The following is a 20,950-nucleotide window of genomic DNA, read 5'->3' as shown; positions in this document are numbered from 1 at the left end:
CAAGTGTACCCCTTTCCAGCCAGCCAGCCTGTCTTTTCTTTGGCATGTTGCACCCCAGAGCATTCTACAGTTAATTTTCAGTACAGCAAGAAAGAAAGTTCCCTGAAGTCATTTTTGAGTCTGCCTGTGAGAGTCCTTTTTACCTTTTTATATGTGTTTTGTATATTGTTCAATTGAATTATTTTCTTATTGAATTATAAACACTCGTTATATCCATCTGCTAGATACTGAGCCATAGGTAATTTCTCTCAATCTATAGCTCCATTTTCCTTGTTTCACTGTGATTGTCTCCTCCATGAAATCTTCGTAAACTGTACATCGTCTCCCCTTCTGAAACTTTATAGTTTAACTTTTACATTTAGATAGATGATTCATTTTGGATAGATTTTTCTTGTGGTACAAGGCAAATTCAAAGCTCTTTGGTTTTCAAAGAAGCATTTTGTAACTTGATTTTTTTTCAAATCCTATTTTTAAATGATGGTTCTTAAATGCTTAACCTTCCTTGTAACAAACCACCCACCAGAGGTTGTGGAAAAGAAAGGATATGAGGTGGAGGATTGGACCTGTCTAGAAAGGTTCTTTGGAGCAACTCCTGTCTGTGTTGTCTGGAAGTCAGCAATTCAGCTCATAGGGTTACCAGACAGCAGCAGCTCAATCCGGTTGCCAACACCTCATGGATACACTATCAATATAGTTCAGTAGAGTTGGGTTATCGACAGTGGTGACACAACCTAGCAGAGACAGCCAGGCCTCAGCCTTGGCTTGAGTCAGCAGGAGAGACCTGGAGGAACATCAGGAGAAGTTCTCAAGTGTGCCTCTCTTAGGGAAGCAAAAACCAATGAAGAAGGGAGTCCCGTAAGCATTGCACGGCTAGCTGCACCAGCAAGCCAAGCTCTGTCGCTGCCACTCCATGGAGGCCTATATATACCCTTGAAATATCACATGTCCTTCATGTGCCTTGGCTCAGCACAGGTCTTGCCTCAGCATGTGTGTCCAATCAGCCCGAGTCCTTGGAAGCAACAATAAACTTCAGCCCACCACCAGAAGTTTTATGGCGTGTTTCTCTCTGTGGAGTCCTGACAGATGCTGCTCAACTACACAATATAAGGCATAGCAATACATGTGTGTTGTTAGCAAAGACTCTCTCATCACATGTCCTTTCACATGCTTGCTTTAGCAGAACATCCTCTCTCCTGTGTCTGCTTCAGTGGCAAAGCATTCCCTCACGAGTCACCTTAGCCTTTCACACCTGTGTCTACTTTAACAAAATGTTTCTTCACGTGTTTGCCCCAGCAAAACACCATCCAACTGACTTACAAAAATCCCTTAAGTTTTGGCTTGACCATTTAGTGAAAGGAAACTGCCTTTAAGGTATTTTTTTATTATTTGTACATTTCATTATTTGTGTGTGTGTGTGTGTGTGTTTATATGTGTGCATGTGTGTGGTTTTGAGTATGTGTGTTTGTATGTGTGCATGTGTGTGTGTGTGTGTGTGTGTGTGTGTGTGTGTGTGTGTGTGTAGGACAGCATGCAGGAGTCAGTTATTTCCATCCACTTTGTGAGCCCCAGAGACCCAGAGATAGAATTTATGTTTTCAGGCTTGCTGACAGGCATCTGCATTCTAAGACATCTTGGAGGCCTGAAACGCACCTTTCTATTATGAAATTTGGAATTTCTGTCACAGTTATTAGATCATATGTTGACTCTGGAAGGGACTCTGTTTCCTGGCTGTGTATGTATGGTACTTAGTACCACATTTGATTATTATAGTTTCAAATAGAGCAGAATAAAGTCTATAAAGTCCCGTTTGTCATTGCCTTTTCCCAAAGTAATTTGATACTCTAGGTTCATTATAATTTCATATAGGTGATTAAGACAATCTGTCAATTTCTTACAACAAATAACCAAACAAAACCCTACAAGCCCTACTTGGATATGCTATAGAAAGCTCAGGGCATGTGGAAGTAAGCCACCATATAAAAGCTCGACACCCCCAATTAGCAACGTAACACCCTCTGTTTCCAAGCCTGGACAAGAAGTTAAAAACAAAGAAGCGAGCAAACAGTCAAGACCAGAAGGGGCTGTGCAGTGTGACGTGGAGCCCTTCACTCACTGATGTGCTTGCTCGCTTTCCTCAGTTCTGTTTTGCAGTTTCTAGTGTAGATGTTCTTCACCTGTTTTGTAAATAATACTTGTCTTTTATGTTTTAGTACCTTCTTGTGCTAATTTTGTAATCTGTCTCTCTGTCATTTCCCAAGCTCGGTGTTTCTCTAAATTGTATTTAGATTAAGCTCTTACCTTTATGTAGTTGTTCACGTGGGCAGTAATTCCAGACTGTCTCTAACTCTTTAATATCATTGTCAGTGTGACTCAAGGAAGGATGTTTAGGACCACGTACACAGCTTGACTTCTGAGGCCTTCCCCATTCACAGGTGTATGAGTTGTCTCTCTGAGCTGGATCACTGACTACCTTACCTGTGTCATCAGCAAAGACCTCTACTCCGACTAGTTAGTTGTACCAGCTCTGGGAGCTCTTTGATTTTTTTTTTTTTTAAATATTTCCCTAGATACTCTCTGTCCATCCCTATGTGATTTCATCCTAAATCTAGTTGGCTCATTACTCAAGCAGGCACTTGGTTGTCCCTAATACAGGCTTAAAGAGCTCTCTGTGTGCAGGGTCCCCTGCAGAACTGGGAAGAGTTGCCTCGGACTCCTTAACTCTAATTTTTGTCTCTTGAATTCCTAGAGATGGCCATTTTCTTGTTGGAAATTCTCCTTTCTGCATTGTGACCCAAGGAGTGAACACAGCGTTCAGATATGACATGTCTTCATTTCCTCTGGGTCAGAGTTTTCTCGTGCCCGTTTTCCAGTCTCCTAAGCCAGACATTCTGTACAGCTTTGTTCCTGAGTGTTGGCTTCCCCACCCCACCCCAGCCCCACAGTAAGCTGGTGTCAGTTGCTCCACATGGCCAGGAGTGAAAAAATCCATTAATGAACATTTTGTTTGTTTTACTAATATTTGGCCATATGTTTATTTGTGCTATGGAGGGCAATCTGTGGCACTATTCATTTAGCTGTGTGGACCTCGTGCTGCTCTTGGCTGGGATTACCCATTCCCTTCCTCCTCCCACACCTCTTCCTGCTCCCAAGAATGACTCCAGCAGTAAGACCTATAAAAGAGCAGTGTGGCTCCAGGCAGATAAGATGTCTCACAATGTACACATACAGGTTATTTTCTTCATACAGGTTTGGCTATATGGCAGAGGAAAGCTATGTCTAAAGTCACTAAATTTTAAATCCTTCCCTGAGTGAATTGAACTTAACAAATAAAATTGTTTATGTTTTGCAGAAAAAATTATATCATTGTGTGTTGCTGTAAATCTTGCTGTGTTATAGGAAAAGTGAAACTCAGAGTTTAAATTCAAGTTACAAAGGAAAATTATCCATCAGTTTTAAAGTGTAATATTAACACAATTTGCTCAAATCAACCACAGTGGTTATTGGTATCATCTACTTATTTATAAGTGTGTCTAGGTAGACACACCCAGCACTTAGTTGGGTGTGACAAAATATACTGTTTTAATTTCTGTAGGATTCTTCATTCTTCTAACTCGGCTCTACCTCAGTAACAGCAGGGGTACACATTTTTTGTTTGTTTGTTTGTTTTTTGTTTCCAAGACAGGGCTTCTCTGTGTAGCCCTGGTTTTCTATGTAGACCAGTCTGGCCTCGAACTCAGCTCCCAAGTGCTGGGATAAAAGGGGAGCACCACCAAATGCAGCTAGTACTTGTCACTTTCAGGGTGAATGTTTCTGCTAGAAGGTGTAGGCATTTTTCCAAACAAATAGTTAGTATATTTGCTTTTGCAAGGTTTCTCTCCGTCTCTCTCGGTTCTGCAGGAAGGACTTTGAGTTGTGCTCTTAGAGAATCTGGAAAGGTTAGAGGTGACAAAAAGGATATTTATTACTGGGCGTAGAAGGAGGGAAAGCATGAGGCAAAGTGGTTGAGAGAGATGGGTTCTGCATATTCAGATTCCCAGTCCTCAAGCATCGGCACCAATGCAGGAGCCATTGGGTTTGCTCCCGTCTCTCTAGTTGTCCTATCAACTTGTGTAGCTTTCACTCTTTTTATTTTAATGTGAGGTCTCCATAAATATTAATTTACTGGTTTATTATAGAATCCAAGATTCTAGAGTCATCTCTGAGGAATGCTTTCAGTGTTCACTTTGGCCAGCAAAGCTGCACAAAAGTCACTTTTACGTCAATCACATCAAATGCCTTAGTAAAAGTTCAGGCGTCCCCTTGTGGTCTTTCAGGGGATTGCAGGCAGATACTTCCAGTGCCCTTCCTGCACCTCCTGTGTTTCCTTTTACATACATAGTTTTTTTGTTTGTTTGTTTGTTTGGTTTGTTTTGGTTTTTGCAACATACACATCTTCTCCCTAGGAAGGCAAATTTTATTATAATATTTAATATCAAATTATCTTGTAATAAATAAAATTAAATAAATATTAAATATTAAAAAAACTAGGAGCAAAATCTAAAAGCAGAATATGCAGATTTAATAGGCTTCTTTCCAGTCAAGGTTTGCTCTACTGCAATTCTGGGTCATAAGTCACCACGATTTTCTGAGGAAGTGTCATAGGTTTTAGGAAAGTGTGATATATTTAATGTAGTGTGATGCAGATTGCTCCTAAGTTACCGAACTCAACTTTAAAGACAGTGTGAGATAACACATTTAAGACTCCACAAAGACATTTTGATTTTATTTGGAGGAGGCTGAAAGCTGAAGGATATAACCCTGCTCGAATCCTATGCACTTTCCTCATGTTCTCACTTCTTAGAATAGAGAAAAATAATTTTCAAATTTGATATGAAAATGTTACTTTTATAATCCCTCCCCTCAGATTCACTACGCTGCTGATCTAGTTTATTTAAAATGGTGTTGCCCGGTATGCCTCAGGTTAGACAACAAACGGTCAGAATGTCAGGACCAAGTGTTTAGACCTTGGATTCAGCAGCCGGGATGAATATCTCCGATTACTGACAATCACCAAATCATCCTGTGGGGCTTTCACAAGTCTGACACCTACTGGTCACTCATGACAATATCATGTAACAGCTGTAGATTAGTTAAGGTAAAGTTTTGAATGCATGGTTATGCTTTCTTTTTCCAGAAGTCAATAGTATACAACATTGAAAGGAAGCGATCTCCTGAATAGCCTTTCAAGCCGGCTAAGATCCTTTCGTGTTATCTTTTCATTCTTCAGCATTTAAAACCAATCTGCCTTTTTAAAGGGTGCACGTAAAAGCAGAGTATATTGGGTGTGAAGTATAATATCTTAGTACAGTTTTTTTTTGACACAGGGTCACATGTGGCTCAAGGCTGGTCTTGAACTCACTACATAGTGAAGGTTAGCTTTGAACTATTTATCCACCTCTGTCTGGATGCTGGGGTTATAGGCTTTAAACCATTGATTCAGAACTAAATCTTTTGTATTGGTTCTCTCAAGCAGCCGAAGCAGGACACCTGCTGCTGAGGTATCTCCACTGGGTACTCTAAACTTTATACCCGACACAGTAACTTCCAAGAACCTAGATTGTTCTTTATTATATCATTAGTAACAACATCCTGTTTAGACATTTATACTTACCAATTATGTTATAATGTTAACTGGAATTCTCAAACCCTGGGAAAGCTTTCTGAAACAAAATAATCTGCCCTAAAGTTAAAAACCACTTTCAGGATTCCCATGTTCTGATGTCCATCTATCTACATACGTACAACACTATCTGGATTTAGTGGGTTATAAAAAAGAAAGAAAAACACATGAACTTGGGAGAGGGTGTGTTAGGGGTGAGGGTGGAGGGGTGAAATTGAATATATGTATAGATATTTATGTATTTTGTTGTATATGTGTATGGAAATTTCAAGAGTAAAGAAAATTTGAACAAAAAGAACGTCTCTAAGAAGAAAAGAATGCAAAACAAACCACCAAGTAACAAAATTTGATCAATGTGTGAAACTGAAAAATATAAAGATTACATATGATTTCACCTAAAATAATAAAAACAAGTAATCGCAAATTATGTCTATAGAAGAATCATTTTTTTAAAGCCACCCTTATTTATTCACTAGAGAGATCGCTCAGCAGTTAAGAGGGAACCCAGGTTCATTTCTCAGCACCCAAAAGGCAGCTGACACCACCCATAACTCTCCAATTCTAGGGAATCTGAACTACCTACACTGTCCTCTCTTGACACTAGGCATGCACATGGTTCATATCACACGTGCAGCTAAAGCACTCATACACATAAAATAAATAAGTGCCAAAAGAAGAAAAGAATGACTTTATCTGAGTGGATTTCTCCTAACAACTAATGAGTCCCTAAATGTTTTATATGGGGCTATTTTTGTATGTGAAAAGTGAACATGCATGAAGTCTATGTTAACATGATAAAAGTAATTTCAGGAAATGTAATATAATTGTGATTATTTAATTCTAGGACATGGCCTTTTATCATCAAAAGCCCTAAGCAGTACAGAAACCTTTCTTTCACGGATGCAATGAACAAGTTTAAATGGACCAAAAAAGAAGGGCTGTCCTTCAATAAGCTTGTCCTTAGTCTGCCCGTGAATGTGAGATGCTCCAAGACAGACAACGCAGAGTGGTCGGTAAGCCCACTCTTCTCATCCTCTGAAAACCTGGTTGCCACAGTTTACCTGAGTTCCAAAGAGAAAAATCTAAAAGTTTCAGTCGTTCATCTATAAACCAGTGGTCTGGAATGTCCTTTGATGTTTGATTATGTCATTTGTCCAGCGGTCATTTGAGGTGATGGTCAACCTCTGATTCCCTTTGAAGAAAGACAAATATGGTTGTGAAGTGGTAATGCATGGGGCAGCTTTAGATACCATGGGGGCCTACCTGTGGGTCTTTCCAAGGGCTGCTTGGTCCTTTTGCGCCACTCCCTTCCTGCCAGGTCTAGAGTTTCTGCCTCCTCTGATGCTTGGCTTCTTCAACAAGTACAGCCCATCCCCCAATCTCCAGCAGAAGGGGAGGTGACTAGGCAGGTATCTTGCTATGCTAAGATTCTGTGACTACGGCCACTTAGAGAACAATTGTTCTCAACCTGCCGGCCACAATCCCTTTGGCTATTCTGCATGCATTTATATCATGATTCACAACAGTAGCAAAACTAGTTATGCAGTAGCAATGAAATAATTTTATGGTTGGGGGTCACCACAACATGAGGAATTGTTTATTATTTATTATTTATTTATTTATTATTATTTATTTGTTTATTGTTTATTGTCTCAGAATTAGAAAGGTTAAGAACCACGAATACAGAAGAGTTTATTCAGGGCTTACAGTTTCAGAGGGTTACTCTCTATTATGGTGAGGAACCAGGCAGCATCGTGCTGGAGCTGTAGCTGGGAGATTACTTTCTTACCTAAGTAGGAGTGGGAAGCAGAGAGAGAGAGAGAGAGAGAGAGAGAGAGAGAGAGAGAGAGAGAGAGAGAGAGAGAGAGACAGAGACAGAGACAGAGACAGACAGAGAGAGAGAGAAGAAAAAAAAGCCACACCTTTTAATCCTTTCCCAACAGTTTTACCAACTGGGGACCAAGTATTCAAATACAGGAGGGTTGGGGCCCCTTCTCATTCAGAAGTGGGCTAGGCCACAGCCCTGCTCTTAAACATCTGCTCACAAGAATGTCCTTCTTCTTTTTCAGATTCAAGGGATGACGGCATTACCTCCTGACATCAAAAGGCCTTATAAAGCGGAAGAGAAGGTGTGCAGGACGTTGGCTTCTGCTTCGGCTTCCTCGCCTCTGCGCGCCGTTTTCTCTCTGGGCTTGCTCACCTGCTCTCTGCTTCTTGGAAGCGTGCTAAGCACTCAGGGCGTGTGACTGCTTATGTTATACTATAGTTGGAATATGAGACTGTCTTTTAAAGTCAGGTTAAAGGTGTGCTCATGGTAGGCCTGAAGAGAAGGGTGGGAGCGAGAGCCTGGAGCCTTTAATCCCTCACACAGGCTCCTTCCCAGGCTACTTGAGCGATGCCACTGCGGTTTTCTGGGTTTCTTAAAAGTCGTTGTTCTGTGAGTATGATTAATAGAATAAAGTGGACTTGATTTAACCACTTTGCAGGTTCAGCACATCAAGTGGAAAGAAAAGTATCTTTAATGTTTCAACATTCCATGTGATTTCAACTCTCATTGTTCAACTTGACACTCGCTACCCTTCTCACAAACACGGTTACCTTAGCAGCATTAGCGGGGAGGAGTTACTCTCCGCTCCTCCTCTTTGCTTGTCTTCCCTTTTGCTGTAACTTGCCAGGGTGAGCACAGCCCTCTCTCCAACTTGTCCCAGTCCCCATGTTTCTCCGACTTTACTCCCAGACCTCTGACCTCAGTGTTTATCTCTGCATCTTTTGTTTCCTTGCCCGGCCAAGTCAGTGTGATGCCCAAGCCCACATCAAAATATTTCCCAGTCTCTCTGGCACTGCCCAGCTGAATTTTTTTTTTTTTTTTCTTAAGCTCTGCAACTGTCTTAAGGAGATTTTATTTTGATAAGTGTAGAGATGATGGCGGCTGATTGCTGACTGAGGAAAACAACGGAGAGCTGCTGTGGAGGGTTCTAGATGGGGTGAGATTACAAAGAAGAGTGGACAGTGTGGGCATGCAGGAGGCCATGGGGTCTGTAAGGTCCCTCGACACTGAGTGTTACCTTCTGGGTCAATCTGAGTCACATTTCCTATAATAGACTTATTTTTATATTAGTTAATAAGCTGACTTCCAATATAAAATTGCCACCAACTGAAGATCTTATCTTTTGGTTCTCTTTGTATTATCTGCTTAAATCTTGTTTTATGTCCTATCTTCATCCATTCAAGCTGAATGTTTGGATCATATTAATAAGCTTAATGGAATTAAAGGTTTTGTATAATATCTTATGTGATTCATGAGAGGATCAACTTATTGTGTACTGTTGTCAATAAAATCATAAATAATGAGAAACATTATTTTTCTACTTTAAGCCCTTTCTGTCTTACAAACACAAACTATATTGTCACTTAAATAAATATATGTCTTAGAGTCTTTACTTCTTGATTCAAAGAATTTTTGCATTTGAGGAAATATTGATATATTTTTGTGGCTAATTTTATTTATTTATTTATTATTTGTGTGGATGATTTATATCAAATTCTATGATTCTTTTCTATATATTTTTTCATTTGAATATTTGCCTGAGAAATATGTCACCTTAGATACCCCTATTTGAAATTTCATGTTTATTTCTACTTCAGAATTTCCGGGGTCGGAGGTATCAAAACCAAATGATTTTGATTGGAAATGATTCAATAGCATAATAGAATGAATTGCTTCAGAGGCTTGCATGTGAGGAGCCAGCCCAGGAGACTGTTTTCCACTGGCATTGCTGGGCACAAAGCTGAAACTATGTTCTTCTAGAGTATCTTGTGACTACATATGAATTCAAGGAATCACGTGTATGATGGGATTAGGAGAAATTATGTAGTGAGAATACTATGCAGTACTTACTATATCCTAAATTGTTTGATCAGATGCTAAGTAGACCCTCTCAAATTTCCCATGCTTCTTTTTCATGGTCTTTGTGATGCTGCCTTTGTCAACATTAGCTGCTTCCTAAGATTGTCTGGCACAGAAGCCTGACACATGAGGAAGAATGGAATTCAAGCAAGTGAAATGACCTCTGTCTTGATCCTCAATGTGAGGGAGACGTGAAATTCAGAATTCATCATGGTTGAGGGGACTTTGGATAGTCACACTTTTCTGAACAGGTTCAGGAACCCTAGCAGTGAGAATACTGATGCAGTTAGCTGAGGTTGTGGGGTGGTGGACCATGAGAAGAAGCCTAGCACTAGGCCCCTGTCATGTAGCTGCCACAACCATCCATAAATTTGTGGTCATCAGTCACATAAGGGCAATGAGCCAGGATGTTCCACGTGTAAATGAGGCATCTCTAACATCTCACACCAAGACAATAGAAAAAGAAATGTGATGTGTGTTAGTTGTTACTAGATGTCCGCCCGCAGCAAACAGACCACTACAAACCACACGGTTCTGGGGGGTGGGGTGGGGGGTGGAGGTTTATTCAGGAGACAGGACAAAGGTGGGGGGAAGAAGATGGAAGAAGAAGAGAGGAAGAAGAGAAGTAGAGGCCGGCCATGACCAAGTGGAGAGAGAGGAAGAGAAGGTGGGAAGAGGACAGAGAGGCAAGAGAGTAAGAGGGTAAGAGAGTAAGTGAGGAGGGGGCAAGCAGCCCCTTTTATAGTGGACCAGGCCTACCTGGCTGTTGCCAGGTAACTATGGGGAGGAGCATACCTGGCTGTTGCCAGGTAACTGTGGAGGTGGAGTTTAGACAGAATACTAACATTCCCCCGTTTTGGTTTAATTAAAAAAGAAAAATTAGAAAGAGGTGACAGTGAAGCAGGAATAGGGTCGTCATGATATCTGGCTACTTCCTGCTGGCACTGGGGGTGACGTGTCTCTAGGGGGAACCTAGAAGAATGGGCATGGGGGATGTTTGTCCAGTCTTAGGAGAGTTGGCTGTTTCCTGCTGTCCAGGGTCTATGGAGCCATCTGAGGACAGGTCAGAAGGAACAGGTCCAGTAGAAGCAGCTGTGTGTATGACAGGAGATGGAGCATCTGGGGTTGCTTCTCTGGAGCTGTTCTGGATGTGCCTGGACTTGACAAGATGTAGGGAATAAGATTAAATACATTTGGGGGAAAGAAAATTTTTCTAAGATGTACATTTGAAACCCAGAGGGATCCCGCCCTTTGGAATAGGTATTAAGTGGGAACTTTAGGCAGATGTACTTATCTGGATGGAGTCTATTTGGTTCGTGAGAGGTAGATCTGAGTGGGTTTCCTGTAGCTTATAAGTTTACAAAAGAGATAACAGCATGAGTTAATAACACGAGCAGTCAGGGTTAGGATGAACCTTTGTTGGATTGTATGGTGGAATGGAATGTTCTATTAGAGTTACGAAAGTTTATAGGAACTCAGATAATATTAGGATAGTGGCATAGCAAGAAGAGGAAATATGAAGCATTTAATTGATGGCAACTGAGTTTAGGTAATGAGGTAACAGATAATATCTGTGAAAGCCTAGCTGTCAATGTAGTCAGAAGTCTGAGAAAGAGTAAACAATAATCTACCAGTTATATATTATTTTTAAAAAATGACAGAATCCACTAGCCAACAGTTCCTGTGGGCTCCACAGTCTCCTGGACAAAGCCAGTTTGGCTTCCAAGCGCAGAAGACGCAGGGCTTTTTCTCTGTGGAATGGAAACGCGTGACATGAGAAATGACTCACCTTGGTTTAGCTAAGTCATTTGACTCAGAGCATCCAGTTTAGTCCACTGCGTTTGTTAGTGACTGCATCAGCACATACAATCCAGGCTGTATCTTCTAGGTGTCCTCTGAAACCATCTTGGGTCAACTGTCAGAGGCTTTGGGAATTCTGTCGGCCATAAACTTAAATATATTATTAGCAGACTTCTGACAAGATTGAGAGCCATAGGGATTAATTGTAACTGAATAGAATTTAATAGCAGTAGTAAAAATCTATTAAGACGGGATAGGAAAGAGTCTTAAGTAACTTTGGCAGGTTGTGTAGGTAGAGAAAAGCACATTCTTGTATTAGCAAAGAAACATTTGGCTGAACATATTCATGAATATGGAAGAAACATACTCATCATGACCTGGGGTTGTGCTAATGAGCTGCAGCTGAGGGCATAGGTACTGCAGGTCAGGTCTGCTGCAGTGGCAGCAGGGCGGGACTTCCTACTAGCAGCCCAGTGCCTCTGGCAGCTAAAGAGTCTGCAGTGGGTGAGGAAAAGCAGGCATGTCCTGTATCACAGCAATGTTCAGGTTAGCTGTTCTTGTGACAGAAGGCACCGCTAGGACTCACTTTACAGGTAGCAGGCAGAGAAGGAGAGAGAGAGAGAGAGAGAGAGAGAGAGAGAGAGAGAGAGAGAGAGAGAGAGAGAGAGAGAGAGAGAGAGAGAGAGAGACAGAGAGAGAGAGAGAGAGAGAGAGAGAGAGAGAGAGAGAGAGAGAGAGAGAGAGAGAGAGAGAGACTCCCCCAAGGAGTGCGCAGACAGCCAAGCCCTTTGGGGGGGGGGTAGTTGTGCACGTGGGGAAACAAATCTCAGAGAGGGTCCCTGGCAGAATGTAAGGAGTAGACCCAGAGCAGAGCTAAGGACCAGAGGGGAAGGAAGTAAGCCAGGTCCCGGACAGCTGCTTTTCAGGCAAACCAGCTGAACTAAATGGTCTCAGCTGGCAGCAAATGACGGAGGAGCAGGGAAAGAGGCCTACATCAGCAGGGGGAGGACTGACCCCTGACCCCCGGGGGAGACACGCTAGGGACTAGAGCTTGGAACCAGTGCTCCTGAGAGAGAGAGAACAGTCTGTCCAGGCCCGGCCTGGGGTACTCTGCTGCGAGAAAGAAACTGTCTCAAGAGGAGAGGAAAAGTGTCTCACCCAAGGGGAGTTCTAGAACGAGGGTCAGGGAAGGAAAAGGGTTAGCTCTGAGCACAAGAAATCTTTCTTGGGACCATGTGGATGGTTACTCTGATCAGTGGTGGATGGCTACAGGCAACTATCAGTATTCATCAGAATTCATGGAAATGCATGCTTCCTTTTATAACCTAACTCTGCTTCCTTTCATACTGAATCAGTTCTACAGAGAAACTCAGAGGTATTAATTTCTTTCTTATAAGAAAGTTAAATGATGTTCAACACATAGAACGTCAGAAATAGCCCTCATGCTCAGCAGTGAGTTTTATTATGCAAACTGTATAACTAACATGTTTCTTTCTACTTTCAAGGGTCCTTTCCTTGGTTTTGGCAGCCATTAGAACCAGGGTCACATCAAATCTGCTCGATATCTGTTGTCGGGTTGGGGGCCTCGTCAGCTCTGCCACTTGGCACAGCTGCTTGAAAAGGAGGAACTTGGGGAGTGTGTCTGTGCTTATCCCATGTGTAGGGAACTGCCAAAAGCACTGCTCTGGGCGCAGGGAAGTGCACTACAAGATGTGGGAAAGCCCAGAGCTGGTTTGAGGGTCTCCAGGCCGGTGACACGGCCAAGGCTGTAGGGTTCTCAGGATCTTGAACATCCGGGCAATGCTGAAAGCCAAGGAAGAGCTGAGAATGGAGTTGGACTCCTGAGGGCTGTATCTAGCCTGGGGTCGGGGTGGGGGTGGGGGTAGAAGGGGAGCTCCAGCTTGTCCCAGAAGGGAGAGTCCTTGGTTACCAAGGACTTGGTGGTGGTAGCTGTGACTGGAAGCTCTGAGTGGCCTTCTATTGGAGGCTAGCCTGTAGCTCTATAGGTGAAGACCTTCTCCATGGCTCTCCACGCCAGGTCGATCTTGATGAAAAGAGACAATCTATGATTCCAAACAGTTTATTGTCATGACAGAAAATAGATGTTTTAGTGGTCCCAGGTGGTTTTTTTTTTTTTTTTTTTTTTTTTTTTTTTTTTTTTCATATGAGGTTGAGAATTGAGTTCTTTCAAGATCTTAAAAAATTGTGTTGGAACTTTGATGGGGTTGCATTGAATCTGTAAATTGCTTTGGTAAGATGGCCATTTTTACTATGTTAATCCCACCAATCCATAAGCATGTGAGGGTCTTCCATCTTCTGAAAGATCTTCCTCAATTTCTTTCTTCAAAGAGTTGAACTTCTTGTCATATAGGTCTTTCACTTGCTTGGTTAGAGTGATACAAAGATATTTTCTATTATTTGTGGCTATTGTGAAGGGTATTGTCTAACTAACTTATTTCTCAGACCATTTATTATTTGTATAAAGGAGGATTACTGATTTCTTTGAGTTAATTTTGTATCCAGCCACTTTCCTTGAAAGTATTTATCAGCAGTAGGAGTTTTCTAGCAGAAGTTTTGGTGTCACTTATGTATTTTATCATATTCTCCTTGAATAGTGATACTTTGACTTCTTCCTTTCCAATCTGTATCTCCTTGATCTCTTTTAATTGTATTATTGCTCTAACTAGTATTTCAAGTACTGTATTGAAGAGATAGAAAGAGAGTGGACAGCCTTGTCCCTCATTTTTGTGTAACTGCTTCAAGTTTCTCTCCATTTAATTTGATCTTAGCTATTAGCTTGCTTTATATTGGCTTTATTGTGTTTAGATATGTACCTAGAATTTTTGATCTCTCCAAGACTTTTAACATGAAGGGGTGTTGAATTTTGTCAAAGGCTTCTTCAGCATCTAATGGGTTAATCATGTGATTTTTTTTTTCTTTCGGTTTGTTTACATGGTGAATTATGCTGATGAATTTTTGAATATTGAACCATTCCTGCATCCTTGGGATGAAGCCGACTTAATCATGGTATATGATGTCTTTTTGGACTCAGTTTACAATGATTTTTATTGAGTTATGTTCACAATTGAAATTGGTCTGAAATTCTCTTTATTTGTTGATTCTTTGTGTGGTTTAGGGATCAGTGTGACTGTGGCCTTATAGAATGAGTTTGGCAATGTTCTGTTTCTATTTTTGTGGAATAGTTTGAGACATATTGGCATTAGCTCTCCTCTTCCCCCTCCTCCTCCTCTTTCTTCTCCTCCTCTCCTCTTCCTTCCCCTCTTCCTCCTCCTCCTTCTTTCTAGAGCCTTTAGGTGTACTCTTTTTAAGTTGGTTATTTTATTTATTTACATTTAAAATGTTATCCCCTTTTCCAGTTTCCCTTCCATAAACCCCCTATCCCATCCCCCCTGCTCTTATAAGGAAACTCCTCTACCCACCTGCCCACTCCTGCCTCACTGCCCTAGCTTTGAGACTCTCACTGCCCTAGCATTGAGTCTCTCACTGCCCTAGCATTGAGACTCCCACAGGACCAAGGGCCTCCCATTGATACCCAACAAGGCTATCCTCTGTTACATATGCGGCTGGAGCAATGGGTCCCTCCATGTGTACTTTTTTGTACACATGTGCACCAGTCCCTGGTAGCTCTGGGGTGTCTGGTTGGTTGATATTGTTGTTCTTCCTATGGAGTTGCAAACCTTCAGCTCCTTCAGTGCTTCCCCTAACTCCTCCACTGGATCCCAAGAGCATCCTCATGTGTGTTGGTCAGGCTCTGGCAGAGTCTCTCAGGGTACTATCCTACCAGGCTCCTGTCAGCAAGTGCAACTTGGCATCAGCAATAGTGTCTGGGTTTGGTGTCTGCAGATGAGATGGGTCTCTAGGTGGGTGTCAGGGGCATCTCTGTCTATACACTAAAGGTCTGGAATCAGCCATAGGCTTAAGTCAACCTGCTAGCACAAAGTCTTGGGTCTCTGTGGAAAAACACTAGAACAGATGGCTAGAAGCTATCGTAAACAAACAGACAGTTGCCAGGCTCTAGTCATAGACCTTGTAGAGAGGTGACCTTGGGTAGACAGTACCAACTTAGATTAGGACAAGTGAATCATAGGCGGAGTCATAGTGTCCTGTCCCCTGAACCTTCACCCAGCTGACACACTGTTCTGGAAGATATCTGTACTTCCCCTGAATACCTACGCTCCTGCATCATCCCCTTCCCCACATCCTGCCTTTTTGTGTATATAAGTGTGAAAAATTAAAAATTGCGATCTGATCAGCCTATAGACAGGTTGCCGTTCTTTGCGTCTTTGCCTGCTACCCCCCCTCCTCTCTTTCAGGTGATCTCCCTGGACCCCTGTTTAATGTCCTGCTGGACAGGACAGGTGGGGCCGTCTTTGAATGACCTTTCCTTCAGTCTTTGCTCTACTTTTTGTCACTGCATTTTCTTTAGACAGGAACAATTCCATGTTACTATTTTTGAGATGGCTGGGTGGCTCCATCCCTCAACCAAGGACCATGCCTAACCTCCGGTTATGGTCTCTACAGGTTCTATCTGTCCTTGTTTTTTTCAGCTAATGTCATCCGTATTGGGTCCTGGTAGCCTCTTCCTTTCCTGGCATCTGGGTCTTTCTAGTGGTTACCCCCAGTTTCCCATCACACTGCTATACCCCTGAGAATTACAGAGGGTCAGGAGTACTCTTAATTAGTTTGTATGAGAACTCTCCAATTTCTTTATGAAGGCACCAGTGCTATGAACTTTTCTCTTAGCATTGGTTGCATTGTGTCCTGTAAGTTTGGATATGTTGTGCCTTCATTTTCATTGATTTCTAGAAAGTCTTTATTTCTTCCCTGACACATTTGCTTGGAAAACCCATTTCTTGCCCTTTTATTGTCTATCTTTACTACTGGACTGTGTTTCTTGTATACAGCAGAATAATGGATTCTGTTTATACATCCACTCTGTTAGCCTGTGTCTTTTTACTGGGGAATTGAGTCCATTGATGTTGAGAGAAATTAATGACCAATTATTGTTACTTCCTGTTATTTTGATGTTGGTTGTGCTAGTGTGTGTGTGTTTCTCTTCTATTGGTTTTAGTGGTGTGAAATTATTTATTTCTTGTGTTTTCTTCAGTGTAGTTAGTCTCATTTGGCTGGAATTTTCTTCTAGTATTCTCTGAAGGGCCAGATTAGTGAAAACATATTGTTTAAATTGGGTTTTGTCACAGAATATCTTGGTTCTTCCATCTATGGTGATTTAAAGTTTTGCTGAGTATAATTGTCTGAGCTGACATCTGTGGTCTCTTAGGGTCTACAAGACATCTGCCCAGTTCCTTCTAGCTTTTAGAATCTCAGATGAGAAATCAGGTGAAACTCTGATAGGTCTGTCTTTATATGTTACTTGGACATTTTTCCCTTGAAGCTTTTAATATTCTTTTTTTTTTTTTTTTGGGTTCTGGATATTTAATGTTTTGATTATTATGTATCATGAGAATTTTCTTCTCTGGTCCAACCTATTTGGTGTTCTGTAAGCTTTTTGTACATTTATAGGCATCTTTTTCTTTCTAGGTTGGGGGAGATTTTCTTCTATGATTTTGTTGAGGATGTTTTCTGGGCCTTTGGGCTGTGAATCTTCTTTTATCCCTATTATTCTTAGGTGCAGTCATTTCATAGTGCCCCGAATTTCCTGGATGTTTTGTGTCATAAACTTTTTAGATTTTTTTTCATTTTGTTTGATTGGTATATTGATTTTTTCTATCACATCTTCTGTTTCTGAGATTCTCTCTTTCATCTCCTGAATTCTGTTGTTGATGCTTACATCTGTAGTTCTGTTCTCATTCCTAGGTTTTCCATCTCCAGGATTGCCTCACTTTCTGTTTTCTTTATTTCTTCTATTCCCCATATCAGGTCTTGGACAGTTTTATTCATGTTCTTCACATGTTTGAATGTATTTTCCTGTATTTATTTTATGTATTTATTTATTTTCTCTTTTAAGGCCTCTCTCATCTTTATAGAATTGGATTTAAGATCATCTTCTTGTGCTTCAGTTTCATTAGGGTATCCAGGGCTGCTGAAGCAGGATAACTAGGCCATGTTGCCCTGAGTCTTGTTGATTGTGATCTTATGCTATCCTTCAGGCATCTGGGTTTCCCTGGTATTTGCTGGATGATCCTCATGGCAGCATTACTTCTTGGGAAGGTGGGGGAAGCCATGGGCCAGACAATGGAGGTCAGGATATCTTGCCCTACTGTCTGTGCCTCAGGTTAATCCCACTGCCAAGGGATTGGTGGGACAATGTTCCAAGCTGATAGTTCCGGGGGTCTCCACAGGCCTCCATGGGGAAGCAGGACACTTTTGGGATCCCCCAAGGCTCCTCTGAATTAGAGAGTGAGCCCAGAGCTAGACAATGGAGTTCAGGTGACCTTGTGCAACTCAACTCTATAGACTGTGTCCTGGATAGATCTAACTGGGATGGGCTTGGTGGAACTGGTAAGTCTTGGGGCCCTGAAGGCTTCCACCCTCTTCACAGTTTTTGACATTAACATATTTATCTATTTACAGAGAGAATACATTCATTAAGTGTGATCAAAGAATAACAATCATGGAGCCAGGTTGAAGGGTGCAATTATTTTGATTGAAAGTATTTCAGAATGAAAAGTTACAGATGATAAATAGAGAACAAAGCAGCTAATGTCGACCTAATCCAAGGTGCATGCAGCGCAGTACCTCTGCCTCATGCAGTGTCCCCACATTTGCCGATGACAAAGAAAGCAGCTATACAGTTTGCTTCACGGGACTCACTGCTGATCATGAAGGCTTTGCCACCAGATGCACAAGGAAGTAGGAGAGCTGATTTCTGGTGTCCAGTTTTTTCAGTTGTCAGTAAATGAGCATGAAAGGCTGGGGGAAATAATCTGGAGAGAGGCAGAAGTGAAATTGCTCTAGCAAGTGATGGAACTGCTGCTTGTTTGTTTTTGGAGATAGAATCTCACTATGTTGCCCTGGCTGGCCCGGAACTCAGTATATAGAATAGGCTGGCCTTGAACTCATAGAGATCCTCTTGCTTTTGTCTCCAAAGTACTGGGATTGAAGGCATGGGCCATTAACCTAAAAACCAAACATTTTTTTTCCATGGGTGTATAGATGAATTGTGGTTAATGTAGTTTCCCTTTGGTTAAGAGTTTTAACACGCAGGAGACTAAGGACAGTTTAAAAATCCACATTGTTGGAATCTGCAGAGGATCTGGCAAAGAGGACAAAGTTAAAAAGATACTTCTTGGCCTTGTGGCTAAGATCAAGTATAAAAGTATACTGGCTGGTTCTGTGTGGCAACCTGACAGAAGCTGAAGTCATCAGAGAGGAAGGAGCCTCAGTGGAGGAAACGCCTCCCTGAGACCCGGTTGTAAGGCATTTTCTTAATTAGTGATTGACAGGGTATGTTCAACCCATGGCGGGTAATGCCATCCCTGGGGTGATGGTCCTGGGTTCTATAAGAAAGCAAACTGAGCAAACCAAGGGGATAAAGCCAATAAGCAGCGCCGTCCACGGTCTCTGCATCAGCTCCTGCCCCCAGGATCCTGCCCTGCTTAACTTCCTTTCCCTATTTTCCTTGATCGTACAGCAGTGTGGAAGAGTAAGTCAAAAAAACCCTTTTCTCCACAGGTTGCTTTTCTGTCATGGTGTTTTGTGGCAGCAATAGAAACCCTGAGAGTAAAGGCATTTTTAAAAAAGAAAAGAAAAGAAATACTCTGTTTTCAAAATGAGAGTTCAAAGCGTGGAGAAAAAGAGCTCTTTGCAGCAGGCGCAGCTGTAATTGAGGAACAGACGCCATCGTGTGGCACAGATAAAAAATGACCAAGCGTCACATCTGTAGTCTTGCTTTTAGCTCCAGAGCTAGTTCAAAATGAATTCTCCAGTTCCAACAATATCCCAGTAAAAGAGACAGGTGCAAGAATTTTTGGTTTTGTTTTGTTTTTCAAACACTTGGAACTTTCTGGAACAATCCAGAATGGCTCTAAGCTACTGAGAATTTAGGTTCGTTTTCAGTAAACGGTGAGCACAGTGCCCTCTTGTGGTTGATTTGTTACTTTGCAGAGAGAATGATAAATTTGTGGAATCAACCTCAACTTTAGTAAGGAAAGACTTGATCAAAGGGTTGAAGGCTATAGAGAGTAAGAAGCAAGAGTTTCTGGTGTGCAATTGCAAAAACAGGGACATTGCAGATAATGTACTATACATCTTTAAAACACAAGAAAGGATTTGAGAAGCTTCACTACAAATAGGAATGCAGTATGACCAGCTGCGTCAAGGTCTTGTCTGTCTGTCTGTCAGTCATCTATCTATCTATCTATCTATCTATCTATCTATCTATCCTCTTCCTAACTATCTGTATCTCTCAGCTATCAATCATCTATTTATTATCTATCTATATTCTATCTGTCTGTCTGCCTTGTCTCTGTCTGTCTGTCTATCTATCTATCTATCTATCTATCTATCTATCTATCTATCTATGTAATCTGGCAAAGTAGCCAAAACTGACCTTGATCCTCTGTGTCTAGCCCTTCAATGATATGATTACAGATATATACCACCATGCTTGTTTTAACTGAAATTTTATACTTCCTGATATTCTGTCAAAAGACAAATGATAAACTTTATCCTATGTTTTTTTTTAAAGAAATTTTGTGCAAACCTGTAGTGTGTAGTTTTATGACACTTGACACAGCTAAAGTCATCTGAGAGAAGGGAACTTCACTTAAGAAAGTGCCTCCATATGTTTGGGCTTCAGGCAAGCTTGTGGGCCATTTTCTTAATTAGTAATTAATGGGGGAATGACTCAACCCACTGTGACTATTGTCACCCCTGGGAGAGTAGTCCTGGGTTCTATAAGAAAGCAGGCCGAGAAAGCCATGGGGAGACACCCAGTAAGCAGCACCCTTCATGATCTGTGTATCGGCTCCTGCCTCTGCATTCCTGCTCTACTTGAATTCCTATCCTGACTTCTTCCAGTGATGACCTATGATCTAAAATTGTAAGCCAAATCAACCCCTTTCCCCCCACTTGCTTTTTGGCCTTAGTGTTTTCTCATAGCAATAGAAACCCTAATTAAGACAAGTTGATACCATAGTGAGGTATTGCTGTGACAATCCTGGATGTGTTTTGGGGAGGACTGTGGAAAGAGTTTGGAACTTTGGGCTAGAAAAGTATTGAGTGTTGAGGGCTCAGTGGGATGTTCTGTAGGAGTCTGGAGGCCAAGAATGTTGAGAACAATGCAGAAGATGGAGGCCTGGCTTGTGAAGTTTCAGAAGGAAGTTTAAAGACTATCAGGGCTGTTTGTAATTTTGATTTAAGATTCTGTGGTTCTGGTTTGCCGGGGCTGAATAATCACTTGCGATTAACAAAATATCAGAACAACTAAAGTGAAACCTTTGCATTACTGGGACAATTGATGCTGGTTAGCTGGAGCTAAGAAATTATCAGTGATTAAGAAGAGACCAGCATCACTGAGGTGGAATCTTCTTGTGTGAGTGTTAAAGAGTGGATCTATACAAACCTAGATTCATCACTGGATGTGGCCTCTTGATGCAACT

General features: G+C 41.6%; 1 protein-coding gene across 1 annotated transcript in view; it reads left to right on the top strand.

Moving 5' to 3' along the window:
* Moxd1 (monooxygenase DBH like 1) overlaps positions 1–9,019 on the top strand; it is an 82,978-nt gene extending 73,959 nt beyond the window's left edge. The window contains exons 11-12 of the mRNA XM_076928031.1: positions 6,504–6,672; positions 7,729–9,019. Of these exons, the coding sequence (XP_076784146.1) occupies positions 6,504–6,672; positions 7,729–7,905 (346 nt within the window). The 3' untranslated portion in view covers positions 7,906–9,019. The remainder of the gene's footprint in view (positions 1–6,503; positions 6,673–7,728) is intronic.
* Positions 9,020–20,950: the final 11,931 nt, after the last annotated feature.

This window comes from Arvicanthis niloticus, chromosome 30 (genome assembly GCF_011762505.2).
Source record: "Arvicanthis niloticus isolate mArvNil1 chromosome 30, mArvNil1.pat.X, whole genome shotgun sequence".
In the NCBI taxonomy this organism is placed as follows: domain Eukaryota; kingdom Metazoa; phylum Chordata; class Mammalia; order Rodentia; family Muridae; genus Arvicanthis; species Arvicanthis niloticus.
Note: the sequence above shows the minus strand (reverse complement) of the source record. Positions and strands in the feature narration are given on the sequence as shown.